Source organism: Mesoplodon densirostris, chromosome 4, assembly GCF_025265405.1.
Source record: "Mesoplodon densirostris isolate mMesDen1 chromosome 4, mMesDen1 primary haplotype, whole genome shotgun sequence".
NCBI classification, from domain to species: domain Eukaryota; kingdom Metazoa; phylum Chordata; class Mammalia; order Artiodactyla; family Ziphiidae; genus Mesoplodon; species Mesoplodon densirostris.
This window is the reverse complement of record NC_082664.1, coordinates 87,018,883-87,031,216: the sequence shown is the minus strand read 5'-3', so window position 1 is coordinate 87,031,216 and position 12,334 is coordinate 87,018,883. Positions and strand designations below refer to the sequence as shown.

General features: G+C 36.3%; 1 protein-coding gene across 18 annotated transcripts in view; it reads right to left on the bottom strand.

Annotated features, from left to right (window-relative positions):
• Positions 1-12,334, bottom strand: part of MGA (MAX dimerization protein MGA) — a 157,559-nt gene that overhangs the window by 57,014 nt on the left and 88,211 nt on the right. For all 18 annotated transcript variants that reach the window (XM_060096648.1, XM_060096646.1, XM_060096651.1 and 15 more), the window contains exons 3-5: positions 2,623-3,568; positions 1,702-1,780; positions 1,488-1,583 (exon numbers count right to left, since the gene is read on the bottom strand). In XM_060096648.1, coding sequence (XP_059952631.1) covers positions 1,488-1,583; positions 1,702-1,780; positions 2,623-3,568 — 1,121 coding nt within the window. The remainder of the gene's footprint in view (positions 1-1,487; positions 1,584-1,701; positions 1,781-2,622; positions 3,569-12,334) is intronic.

Here is a 12,334-nt window from a genome sequence, read left to right as displayed (position 1 = left end):
CCACGGATGTGACTGCCCCTTTAGAACAGGAACCTATGCTTCAGCCCACCAGAGTCCAACACCATCCCCAAATTCAGGCTAATTTCACTTTATGTTACCTGCTTAGTTTCCACAGGCATTTGACTTTGAACACCCAATACACAAAAAGAAAAAATTACAGATTTGACTAAAATGTCTATAAGGGAAGGAAAAAACTCAAACCGTACCCAAACAGGAAAAAATAAGCAAACAAATCAGAGCAAAAAGACCAGCAGGGAGCACTGAATATATTTAACTCTAGAACTAAGACTATAAAACAAATGGGGGATTAGGTTGAAAGAATGCAATACAAATGTTATAATATTTATATATTATTAGAGTACCTAAGAAAAAAATGGAGGAGTGGGGGGAGAAAGGACAACTTAACTGATAAAGAGAATATTATTTAAATAAAATAGCAGAAGTGAAAGCTTACGATAAATGACAGCAAACATTATTACCAGCAAGACCACTATGATGTGACTGTGATTTTCCATTACAATCCACAGTACCCAGTCCTTATCACTTGGATTGAAATTTGTATACTTTAAGACCACACTATCACACAGTCCCTCATTAAAGCAAAAGTTCAAGTATTATCATTTAATTTAGAAACTGAATGGTTGTTTTATACATCAATGTTTTGTTTGTTGGCATACAACGCTTAGACTCTCATGAAAATTGACTAACAGTCAAAAACTCAATAAACTATTCCAAGAAGCACACCTAAAATCAAAGGTATAAGGAAAATAAAAATTGGGGCATGGCTTACAGTCATTCATTTACAGTGCAAATCGGGAAGTCAGTAGTTAACTATGATGGCAATAAGGATAGTAAATTTTGCTATCTTAAAAAAAAGAATTAAATGATATGATCAAGGCCAAGATAAACTATGGCAACCAAATAGGTAATCATGAAAATTTTAAATTACATCCCCAGCAAAATATGAAATATATAATATTTTTACAGCCACACAATGAGACAGATAAGTATTCTTCTCTTTACATAGTTAAATATATTACTAAGTATACCAGAAAAAGTAGGCTCTTCCCCTCCAAAAGCAAAACAAAAAACCTTCAAAACCCCCACAGAAACAAAAGTAACCAAACGGGGTTATAAGAAAGAAAAGAGAAAACACCACTTTCTTATCATGATATACGTTTTTTAATGCATAATATATTAGCTTCACAATGATAAGACAGTATCTTCAGAGTTTGAAAAGTTTCTCTTAGGATAAAAAAAGACCTAGATGTGTTTTTAAGTTAAGGGAAAGAATCATGGACAGAGAAAAGAGAAAAATGCAAGCTGAGAGAAGGGCTGAAAGAAATCAAATTAAGGATGGGGAAAAGGAGGAAAAACAGAAAAAAGAGGGGAAGGAGCAAAGGGAAGAGGGGAGGAGAGAAAGACAGGGGAAGGAGAGAACAGAACAAAATTAAAAATTGGCTTGTATATTTTTTAGAGAATTATACCTTCCTGAAGACCAGGATGTATGACCTGCTTGTGCCGCAAAGCCTTCAAATCTTCTATCAATTCCTTTTCCAAATGGGAAATTCTTGCTCTGCAACCTATTCAGAAAGCAATGATAAAATAAGCTACTATATACTATAGAAGAATACACATTGCATCTTTCACTTCTAGAGCCAAACTCCCAATATCGTCCTCCTTTTTACTATTATATAATACCTGGGTCATTTGTGGCTGATGCCTGAAGACTAGAGGATTCTTCTGTTGTTCCATCAACTGCATGAATATCTAGAGCTTCCTATATTTAAAAAAAGAAAAAAAAAAGGAAAGAAAAGAAGTAGTTCATATCACTTCTAAAGGTTTAAAAGTAAACTAGGAAGATTTTCTTTCATTTTGATACTTTTCACTATTTTCTAAATGTTTTTTCATTTTGATACTTTTCACTTTAATAATGGGGGGCAAAAATTTAAATATAATATACTCAGCTAACTGACTTAAAACTGTATTTATGCCAATTTATCATAACTTGTATACTGATTTCTTAGAGCCTGTGTAAAGACAGCTTACTCAGCAATTAACAAGGAGGAAAGAAAAGAACAGGCAGAGAGAATTCAACCTCTGTGTAGCTAATTTAGAAAGATTAGGCTTTTACAACAATCTAAAAGAAAAATAATCTAATTGAAGAGCTAGAGTAAAATAAACATGGAAACTATCATTGTGACAGCAGAATTAATAAGACTATTAATTTTTTGTTCTCCAATGGTATTCTGCTATTGCTGATGAAAATCAGTGGATGGAGTATCCCAAAAGAGTTAGTAAACTTTTCATGTATTTATGCCTTTTCAAAGTCCGTAATATAATAATGAAATTCCACTAAGAGCCAAAGATTTTTAAAATTCCAACTAAACACAATGCAAAAATCATAATCAAAACAGACATAATTTTTTAAGTCCATTCAAACAAAATACCTTAAGTGATGCCTGTTAACCCAATATTTTGGACATACTCCCCTCCCGGTGCACACAACCTCGCATAATGGATGCATTCACAATAACTATATTCTAAGTTATTTATCAGCCAGTATACAATTCAATGATGATTATCTGACCTTGGAAAGAATGCTGAAAATGACAATCTTACCTTCGATTCAAAGGAAACAAAGAGAACACCATCTACGTCTTCCAGATCAGGTTTCACATCTGGAAAGGTACTCCCAGGGCCTGTAGGAGTATTCTTTGTAGAAGTTAAAGATTTTCCTGTGTTTTTAGGTGGCCGCCCTGCCTTAGAGAGTTTCAGTTTTCGTGGCCTTCCTCTTTTTCCAGGGACATTTGGAGGGGCATTCTGATTAGCATTCACAGTCTTGGAGGCCGTTGAAATCTTAAGCATAGTTTTCTTTCTGCCCAAGTCTTCTTTTCCTAAAAATGAGTCCCCAACTGAACTCTTTGAACCATCAAGTATTTTTTCTGTGTTAATGCTGTCAGATATATCAGGATATTTCCACTGAGGATCTTTAAGTGAGGGATATTTCTGTACCACTCTGAGATCTGGTGAATGTCTTCTAAGACCATTTTCTGATTCCTTGCCTAAGCAGAAACCAGTCTCATTAGAATTTTCAATGTACGTAGGCAAATAGTCTAATTCTGTCAACGCAGAAGTTCTATCCTTCCGAGATGTGGAAAGCATGTTATCAGGGAGCTCAGAAATCTTCACTGTGCTTTTGGTGACAGCACAGGGCTCCAGATAGACTACTGGCATCTTTCCAGCATCTAATTTGAACATTTTAGCTTTAGCAACACCTGATGGGCTATTTGGTAGTAGCCATTTAGAAGGATGGTCAGCTTCTAGTTTATCAGCTTTATTGTGCCTCTTCAACTGTTTCTCTAGTATAGGATCATCATCACTGTTTGAGTACACATCTGTTTCCTCATCTGACTCTTCCTGTTTCACAGTGACCCCTTCTGGGCACTCACCAAGTTCATATTCATAATCATCTAGAGGCTCTTCTTTAATGACAACATTGAAGTTTTCATTTGGGTTTAATGGTGATGTTACATGGGAGCCATCTTCAAAATTGTTGCCAACAAGACTGGAGAGACAGGGGAGGGAGAGTTAAAAAGGACAGAACTATCCATAAATAACACTCAGGAAGGGAAAGAAAAAAAAAAAAGACTGTTGGAAACCAAGTAAAATCATATCAGATTTCAAGAGCCATTCATAAAAAAAAACTCTGTAAAACAAGGTTCTCAAAAACAGTTTATCAACATCACACTTTTACATATTCTGTCATTTTCTCGTGAAAAATATATAAACTAAAGGGTAAAGTTTTAACAAGTAACTCATCACTAAATCAAAAAGCAAGATATGTTATAACATGTTTTCTCCTAATGGTATTCTTCAAATGAACTCAATTTTGAAAGTCAGCTTGCACTGATCCAAAATCAGACTCTAGAAATGTACACACTAATCAACAACTGCCAATAAAAACAAACAAATGTTCATTACAATTAAAAATTAAAATAAACATCAGGAAGGGCCTTTCAAACAGCCCACTGACTTTTTTAATTGAGATAAAATTCATGTAACATAAAACATAACATTTTAACCATTTTAAAATGTACAAGCCAGTAGTTTTTTCCATTGTAGTCCCAATGTTGGTGCCAGGTGATTTTTCAAATTTAAAATTGCAAAACCCACTTTCAATGTAAAGAATCCAGCATTAGTTCTTCCAAAATAAAAGGATAGGGTGGATGAAGGCAAGGACATATAACCTGTCTAGACTTAAGTGTTTATAATTCATCAAAAAACAAAACAAACTTTTAGTTTCTCATTTCTCCCAATTCATCACTGAAAGCACATAAACTATACCAATGTATCTTGAGGACAGGTTAGAACTACTCACTAACCCAGTTAAAGTCACTTTATCTGTAAAACTTTCATTTACCTCAAATATTCAAAAGTAACCATTAAATCAATCTGTAGCTACTTGTTCCTTGCAAAACTGACTTAAGATCTTGACCTTACTCAAAAATTTTTCAATGGAGGACTTCCACTTCCAGTTAGAATACAGAAGTTCACAAAGACCATAACTTCTGCCATAACAATGACAAAACACTAGATAAACTTAAAATCCTATTCTTTCTTTAAAGCCACTGAAGACCTCTGGGTACAAGTAAGTTTAAATGAACTGAATTCCAGAGAGGGACCAGCCTTCTCCAAGTGACCAAAGATTGCTACTGCTTTCAACCCTCAGTGGCATTTACATTGCTTGAAGCACAAGTGAAGAGAGAAAAAAGCTGCTATAGGCAAAGAATCTTTGCGGAAACACAGAGAAACCAAACTATTAATGCCTGAGTATGGGCAGACTAGATCTGGAGGACCTCAAAGAGAAGACAAGTCCTCGCTCCCACCAATTATCCTCCAGGGGACTTTTGCAGAATTTCTAGTGATGCAGAAACTTGGCCTAAAATCAGAAACTTACATTCTCACAGCACTTAGATCCCAAGGCCCTGTCTGAAAGGAGTTCAATCCTACCCTTAAAACTGAGGTGAGCTGAAATTTACAAATCATCTAGACTGAAGGATAGAGAAAAAGGAAAAGCAAAAGAAGTGTCAGAGACCTATGGCACACATCAGATGATTTAACATACTAGCAGTTGCACCTCCAAAAAGGTAGGAGAAAGAAAGGAAAAACATTTGAAGAGAAATTGAACAAAAATATTCCAAAAATGAAAGATTTTAATCCACAGATCCAAGAAGCTCAGCAAACACCAAGGAGAAAATCATACCTAGGCACATAAAGATCAGACAGCTGAAAAAAAGATCAAGAGAAAAACCTTATAAGCAAGGAAGAAAAAAAGACACATTAGACTACAGGAAAAACTATGAGAACAGACTAACTACTCATTGGAAACACTGTAAAACAGAAGACAATGGAATGACACCAATCATAAAGCATTTAAAGAGTCAACATAATGTTCTAGATCTACCAAAAGAAGCCTTCAAAGCTAAAGACATTTCCAGACATCTGAAAGAATTCATACTTCATAAAAAATACTACTTCCTTAGACTGAAACAAGACAAGGATATTAGTTCTCACCACTTTTACTTACAGTAATTATACTAGAGAATCTGCCAAGGTGATCAGGCAATAAAAAGAAACAGAAAACATCCAGATTGAAAAGAAGTAAAAAAAAAAATCTCCATTTGTAGATGACATGATCTTGTATACAGTTGGCCCCCAGTTCTGAGGGAGATTGGTTCCAGAACTCCCCAGAGATACTAAACTCTGTGGATACAGAACTGAAAATCCTAAGAAATCTACTAAAAAAACTATTGGAATAAATGAGTTTGGCAAGATTGCAGAATCCAAGATCAACACACAGCAAAATAACTGTAATTCTGCACACTAGGAACAAACATCAAAAATGAAATTCAGGGGCTTCCCTGGTGGCACAGTAGTTGAGAGTCCATCTGCCGATGCAGGGGACACGGGTTCGTGCCCCAGTCCGGGAAGATCCCATGTGCCGCGGAGCGGCTGGGCCCGTGAGCTGTGGCCACTGAGCCTGAGCGTCCAGAGCCTGTGCTCCACAATGGGAGAGGCCACAGCAGTGAGAGGCCCGCGTACCGCAAAAAAAAAAAAAAAAAAAGAAATTCAGAAGACAACTCTATTTACAACAGCATCAACAAGAATAAAATACTTAACAAACTGAACCAAAAAATTGTAAGGCTTTTACACAGAAAATTATACAACTGTTGGAAAAAAATTAAAGCCAACCTACAAAAAAAGAAAAAAAAGGGTAAATATTCCACAGTTTCATACTAGAAGACTTAATATAGGTGAGACAGCTATACTCCCCAAAAGTGATCTGCAGAGTCAACACAATCCCTATCAACGCCCCACCTGGGATTTTTGTAAAAATTGACAAGCTGATCGTACAATTCATATAGAAATGCAAGGGACCCTAAAATAACTCAAAGTATCTTGAAAAATAGAAACAAATGAGGATTCATACTTCCCAATTTCAAAACTTACTACAAAGCTACAGTAATTAGCATAAAGCTAAACATACCAATCAACTGAACAGAATTCAAGGTTCAGTAATACCTGTCCACTTTTATATCAATTGATTTTTTTTCTTTTCTTTTCTCTTTTTTAGGCAGTGCCATGCGGCATTCGGGATCCTAGTTCCCTGACCAGGGATCAAACCTGTGCCCTCTGCATTGGGAGCAAGGAGTCTTAACCAATGGAATACCAAGGAAGTCCCTCAATTGATTTTCAACTGAATTCAATTCAAGGGTGCCAAGACAATAAATTCAGTGGGGAAAGAATGGGCTTATGAACACCCACAACTTATTCAATACAAACACTTGCACACAAATGTTCACAGCAACATTATTTCTAATAGTCAAAAAGCAGAAACAACCTTAATGTTTACCAAGTAATAAATGGATAAATAAAATGTAGTATATCTAAACAACAGAATATTATTCAGTAATAAAAGGAATTATGTACAGATACATACTACAACATGAACCTTGAAAACATTATGCTAAGTAAAGCACAAAAGATGACATACTGTATGATCCCATTTAATGTCCAGAAAAGGCAAACCCAGAGACAAAAAAGAGACTGGTGGTTGCATATGGGTGAGTGGGGTTGAATACTGGCTGGAGGAAAATGGGGAGTGACTAGCAGAGGACACAGGGTTTTTTTTTGGAGTGCTGAAACATCCTTAAAATGACTGTGGTCATGACTATACAATTTGGTGAATATATTAAAAATCACTAAACTGAACACTTTTCAAGGGTGAATTATATAGCAGTGAATTACATCTCATTTTTTTTAAGTTCTAAAAAAATACTAAAGGAAGTTCTTCAGACTAATAGGAAATGAACTAGTATGAAAATGGATCCAGGGGACCTCCCTAGTAGTCCAGTGGTAAAGAATCTGTCTTCTAATGCAGGAAATGCAGGTTTGATCCCTGGTCTGGGAACTAATATCCCACATGCCTTGGGGCAACTAAGCCCGCGTGCCACAACTACTAAGCTCACACGCCTCAACTAGAGAGCCCACATGCCACAACTAGAGAAGAGAAAACCCACATACCACAACTAGAGAGAAGCCCGTGCACCACAACGAAGAGCCTGTGCAGCACAACGAAAGATCCCACAGGCCTCAACGAAGATCCCACATGCCACAACTAAGACCCGACGCAGCCAAAAAATAATTAATTAATTAAATAAATAAAAATATATATATTTTAAGTAGCAAGTTTAAAAAAAAAAAAAAGAAAATGGATCCAGGAATGAATGAGAAGACCGATGAAAAATAAACGTGAGTAAATATAAAAGGCTTTTTCTTATGTTTATTTAAATGACTACTGACTGATTAAAGCAAATAAAATAACATTTGGGGGGGGTTATAACACATCTAAGGACATGAACAACAAGGACATTAGCTAGTCATGAACTGCTATAATATTAATTTAATTCTACTTGATAAATTAAGAATGCACACAATTATCTCTACAACCACAGATAAAGAATGAATTGTGTCCCCTCCCGAATTCATACACTGAAGCCCTAACCCCCTTGTGACTGTACATGGAGATAGGGTCTTGAAAAAGTAATTAAGGTTAAATGAGGTCATAAAGGTGGGCAGTCTCTCTCATCTCTTCGTGAGGACACAGCTAGAAGGCAGCTGTCTACAACCCAGGGTAAGACCTCCCAACAAAACTGAACTCTACCAAAAACATTACTTGGACTTTCCAGTCTCCAGAAACGTGAGAAAATAAATTTTTATTAAGTCACCCAGTCTATGATATTTTGCTATGTCGACCTGAGCAGACTAGTACAAACACTTAAAAAAAAAAAATTTACAGAAGCACAGCTGAAAAACCAATAGGCCACAAGGATGGAATTTTAAAAACGTAATCTAGGACTTCCCTGGTGACGCAGTAGTTAAGAATCTGCCTGCCAACGCAGGGGACACATGTTCGATCCCTGGTCCAGGAAGATCCCACATGCCATGGAGCAACTAAACCCATGCACCACAACTACTGAAGCCCACGCACCTAGAGTCCGTGCTCTGCAACAAGAGAAGCCACCGCAATGAGAAGCCCGCGCACTGCAACAAAGGGTAGCCCCCGCTTGCCACAACTAGAGAAAGCCCATGTGCAGCAACAAAGACCTAACAGAGCCAAAAATAAACAAATAATTTAAAAAAAAAAGTAATCCAAATGAAAACAGGGAAGGATAATGAAAGAATAGATGACAGAAACAGAAAATACCAAGATGAAATGCTTAAAGCACAGCCACATCAGTAATAATATTAAATGCACGTGAGCAAAACAGTCCAATTAGGGCTTCCCTGGTGGCGCAGTGGTCGAGAGTCCGCCTGCCGATGCAGGGGATGCAGGTTTGTGCCCCGATCCGGGAAGATCCCACATGCCGCGGAGCAGCTGGGCCCGTGAGGCATGGCCGCTGAGCCTGCACGTCCAGAGCCTGTGCTCCGCAACAGCAGAGGCCACAACGGTGAGAGGCCCACGTACCGCAAAAAAAAAAAAACAGTCCAATTAAAAGTCTAGGGTGGACAAAGAAAAAGGTCCCAACTATAAGCTATTTAAAAGAACCACAATTTCAATCTAAAGACACAGACAGACTGAAATTAAAAGGAGGGAAAAAGATAAAACCATGCAAATAGAAAATCAGATGAACACCAATGTGGCTTAATGACTAAAAGTAGACTTTAAGTACCATCAGAGATAATGAGGGTCATTATAAAAATTTTATGAGCTCAATTCACCAAAAGGACATAACAATCCTAAATGTATATGTATCTTATCATATAGCTTGAAAATATGTGAAGCAAAAATTTATAGTACTAAAAAGACAGAAAAATCCACAACTATAGAGGGAGATTTTAAAACACCTTTCTCAATAACTGATAGGAGAGACACCGCCCCCCCCAAAATCAGTAAGGAGATAGAAGAATTGAACAATGAATTAAACTTACCTGATAAGATCTTATAGCACACTACATCCAACAACTGCATAAGTATACTTGAAGTATTAATCAAAACAGACCATATGCTAGACAATAAGAGCACAGTCATAAATTTCTATTTCAAAGGTTTTAAGTCACATGTTCTCTGACAAAAATAGAACCAAACCACAAATTAATAACAATTTCAACACAACATACCACAATTTGTAGAATGCACCTAAAGCAGTGTTAAGTGGGATTTTATAGCTTGAAATAAAAGGTCTAAAATAAATTATCTTAGGGATTGATAAACTTTTTGTAAAGGGCTAGGTAGCAAAAATTTTAGGCTTTAAAGTCTGAACAATCTTTACTCAACTCTATCACTGTAGCATAAAAGAAGCCACAAGACAATACATAAAGAAGTGAGCATAGCTGTGTTCTAACAAATGGACACTGAAATTTGAATTTTATATAATTTTCACATATGACAAAATATTACTTTTCTTTTATTTGTTTCCCCGCCCAAACACTTAAAAATATAAAAACCATACTTAGTTTGCAAGCCATAACAACAACAACAAAAAAGGCAGGCTAGGTATGGTCCACAGGTCTTAATCTGCCACTCCCTGAACTGAAACAGGTAAATTTAAAAAAAGCAAGTGCCAAAGCAATCCTGAGGGCAAAAAACAGAGCTGGAGGAATCAGACTTCCTGACTTCAGACTATACTACAAAGCTACAGTAATCAAGAAAATATGGTACTGGCACAAAAACAGAAATATAGATCAATGGAACAGAATAGAAAGCCCAGATATAAACCCATGCAGCTATGGTCAACTAATCTATGACAAAGGAGGCAAGAATATACAATGGAGAAAAAACAGTCTCTTCAATAAGCGCTGCTGGGAAAACTGGACAGCTACATGTAAAAGAATGAAATTAGAACACTCCTTAACACCACACACAATAATAAACTCAAAATGGATTAAAGACCTAAATGTAAAACCAGACACTATAAAACTCTTAGAGGAAAACATAGGTAGAACCCTCGATGACATAAATTACAGCAAGATCCTTTTTGACCCACCTCCTAGAAAAAGGGAAATAAAAACAAAAATAAACAAATGGGACCTAATGAAACTTAAGAGCTTTTGCACAGCAAAGGAAACCATAAACAAGATGAAAAGACAACCCTCAGAATGGGAGAAAATATTTGCAAACAAAGCAACTGACAAAGGATTCATCTCCAAAATATACAAGCAGCTCATGCAGCTCAATAGCAAAAAAACAAACAACCCAATCCAAAAATGGGCAGAAGACCTAAATAGACATTTCTCCAGAGAAGATATACAGATTGCCAACAAACACATGAAAGGATGCTCAACATCACTAATCATTAGAGAAATGCAAATCAAAACTACAATGAGCTATCACCTCACACCAGTCAGAATGGGCATCATCAGAAAATCTACAAACAACAAATGCTGGAGAGGGTGTGGAGAAAAGGAACCCTCTTGCACTGTTGGTGGGAATCTAAATTGATACAGCCACTATGGAGAACAGTATGGAGGTTCCTTAAAAAACTAAAAATAGAATTACCATATGACCCAGCAATCCCACTACTGGGCATATACCCAGAGAAAACCATAATTTAAAAAGACACATGCACCCCAATGTTCACTGCAGCACTATTTACTATAACCAGGTCACAGAAGCAACCTAAATGTCCACTGACAGACCAATGGATAAAAAAGATGTGGTACATTTATACAACTGAATATTACTCAGCCATAAAAAGGAATGAACTTGGGTCATTTGTAGAGATGTGGATGGACCTAAAGACTATCATACAGAGTAAAGTAAGTCAGAAAGAGAAAAACAAATATTGTATATTAATGCATATATGTGGAATCTAGAAAAATGGTTCAGATGAACTAGTTTGCAAGGCAGAAACAGAGACATGGATGCAGAGAACAAACGTATGGACACCAAAGGGGGAAAGCGGCGGGGGGTGGGGGTGAATTGGGAGATTGGGATTGACATATACACACTAATATGTATAAAACGTAAGTATTAAGAACCTGCTGTATAAAAAAATAAAATAAAATAAAATTCAAAAAAAGAAAATCATGAAAGGAGATCAGATCAGTGGTTACCAGTGTCAGGGAGACAGGGGATGAAGGGCAGGAGAAGTGAATGAAGGGGATCAAAAGGTATAAACTTTCAGTTATAAGATAAATAAGTGCTGGGGATACACAAGATGATGACTCTAGCTAACACTACAGCATGGTATATGTGAAAGTTGCTAAGGGAGTAATTTCTGAAAGTTCTCACCAAAAGGAAAAAAAATGGGGGGATTATCTATATGAAAAAATTAATGTTAACTAAATTATTGTGGCAATCATTTCACAGTATATGTCTGTCAAGTCATTATGTCGTGTAACAAACTTATACAGAGCTGTATATCAATTACATCTCAATAAAAATGAGAAATAAAAGAAAAAAAAAGCAAGCAAAAAGAAGGAAACAATGCTAAGAGGAAAAAATTTAATGAAATAGAGAACAACAGAGAAACTGAATTTATGATTTGAAACCTGCCAGCAAAGAAAACTACATGGCTTCCCTCAAGTCTAGCAAAGACATAATGAAAAAAAAACCTATCTTGCACAAACTCAGAATACACAGGATAATCCAACACTTCACAATTTGTTTTATGAAGAAAGCAAAACCCTGGAACCAAAGTATCAGAAATAAAAATATCCTTCATGAATTCAGATGTAAAAAAACTCAACGAAGTATCAGTATACTGAATCCAATATTAAAAATGTTATGACAGGGCTTCCCTGGTGGCGCAGTGGTTGAGAATCTGCC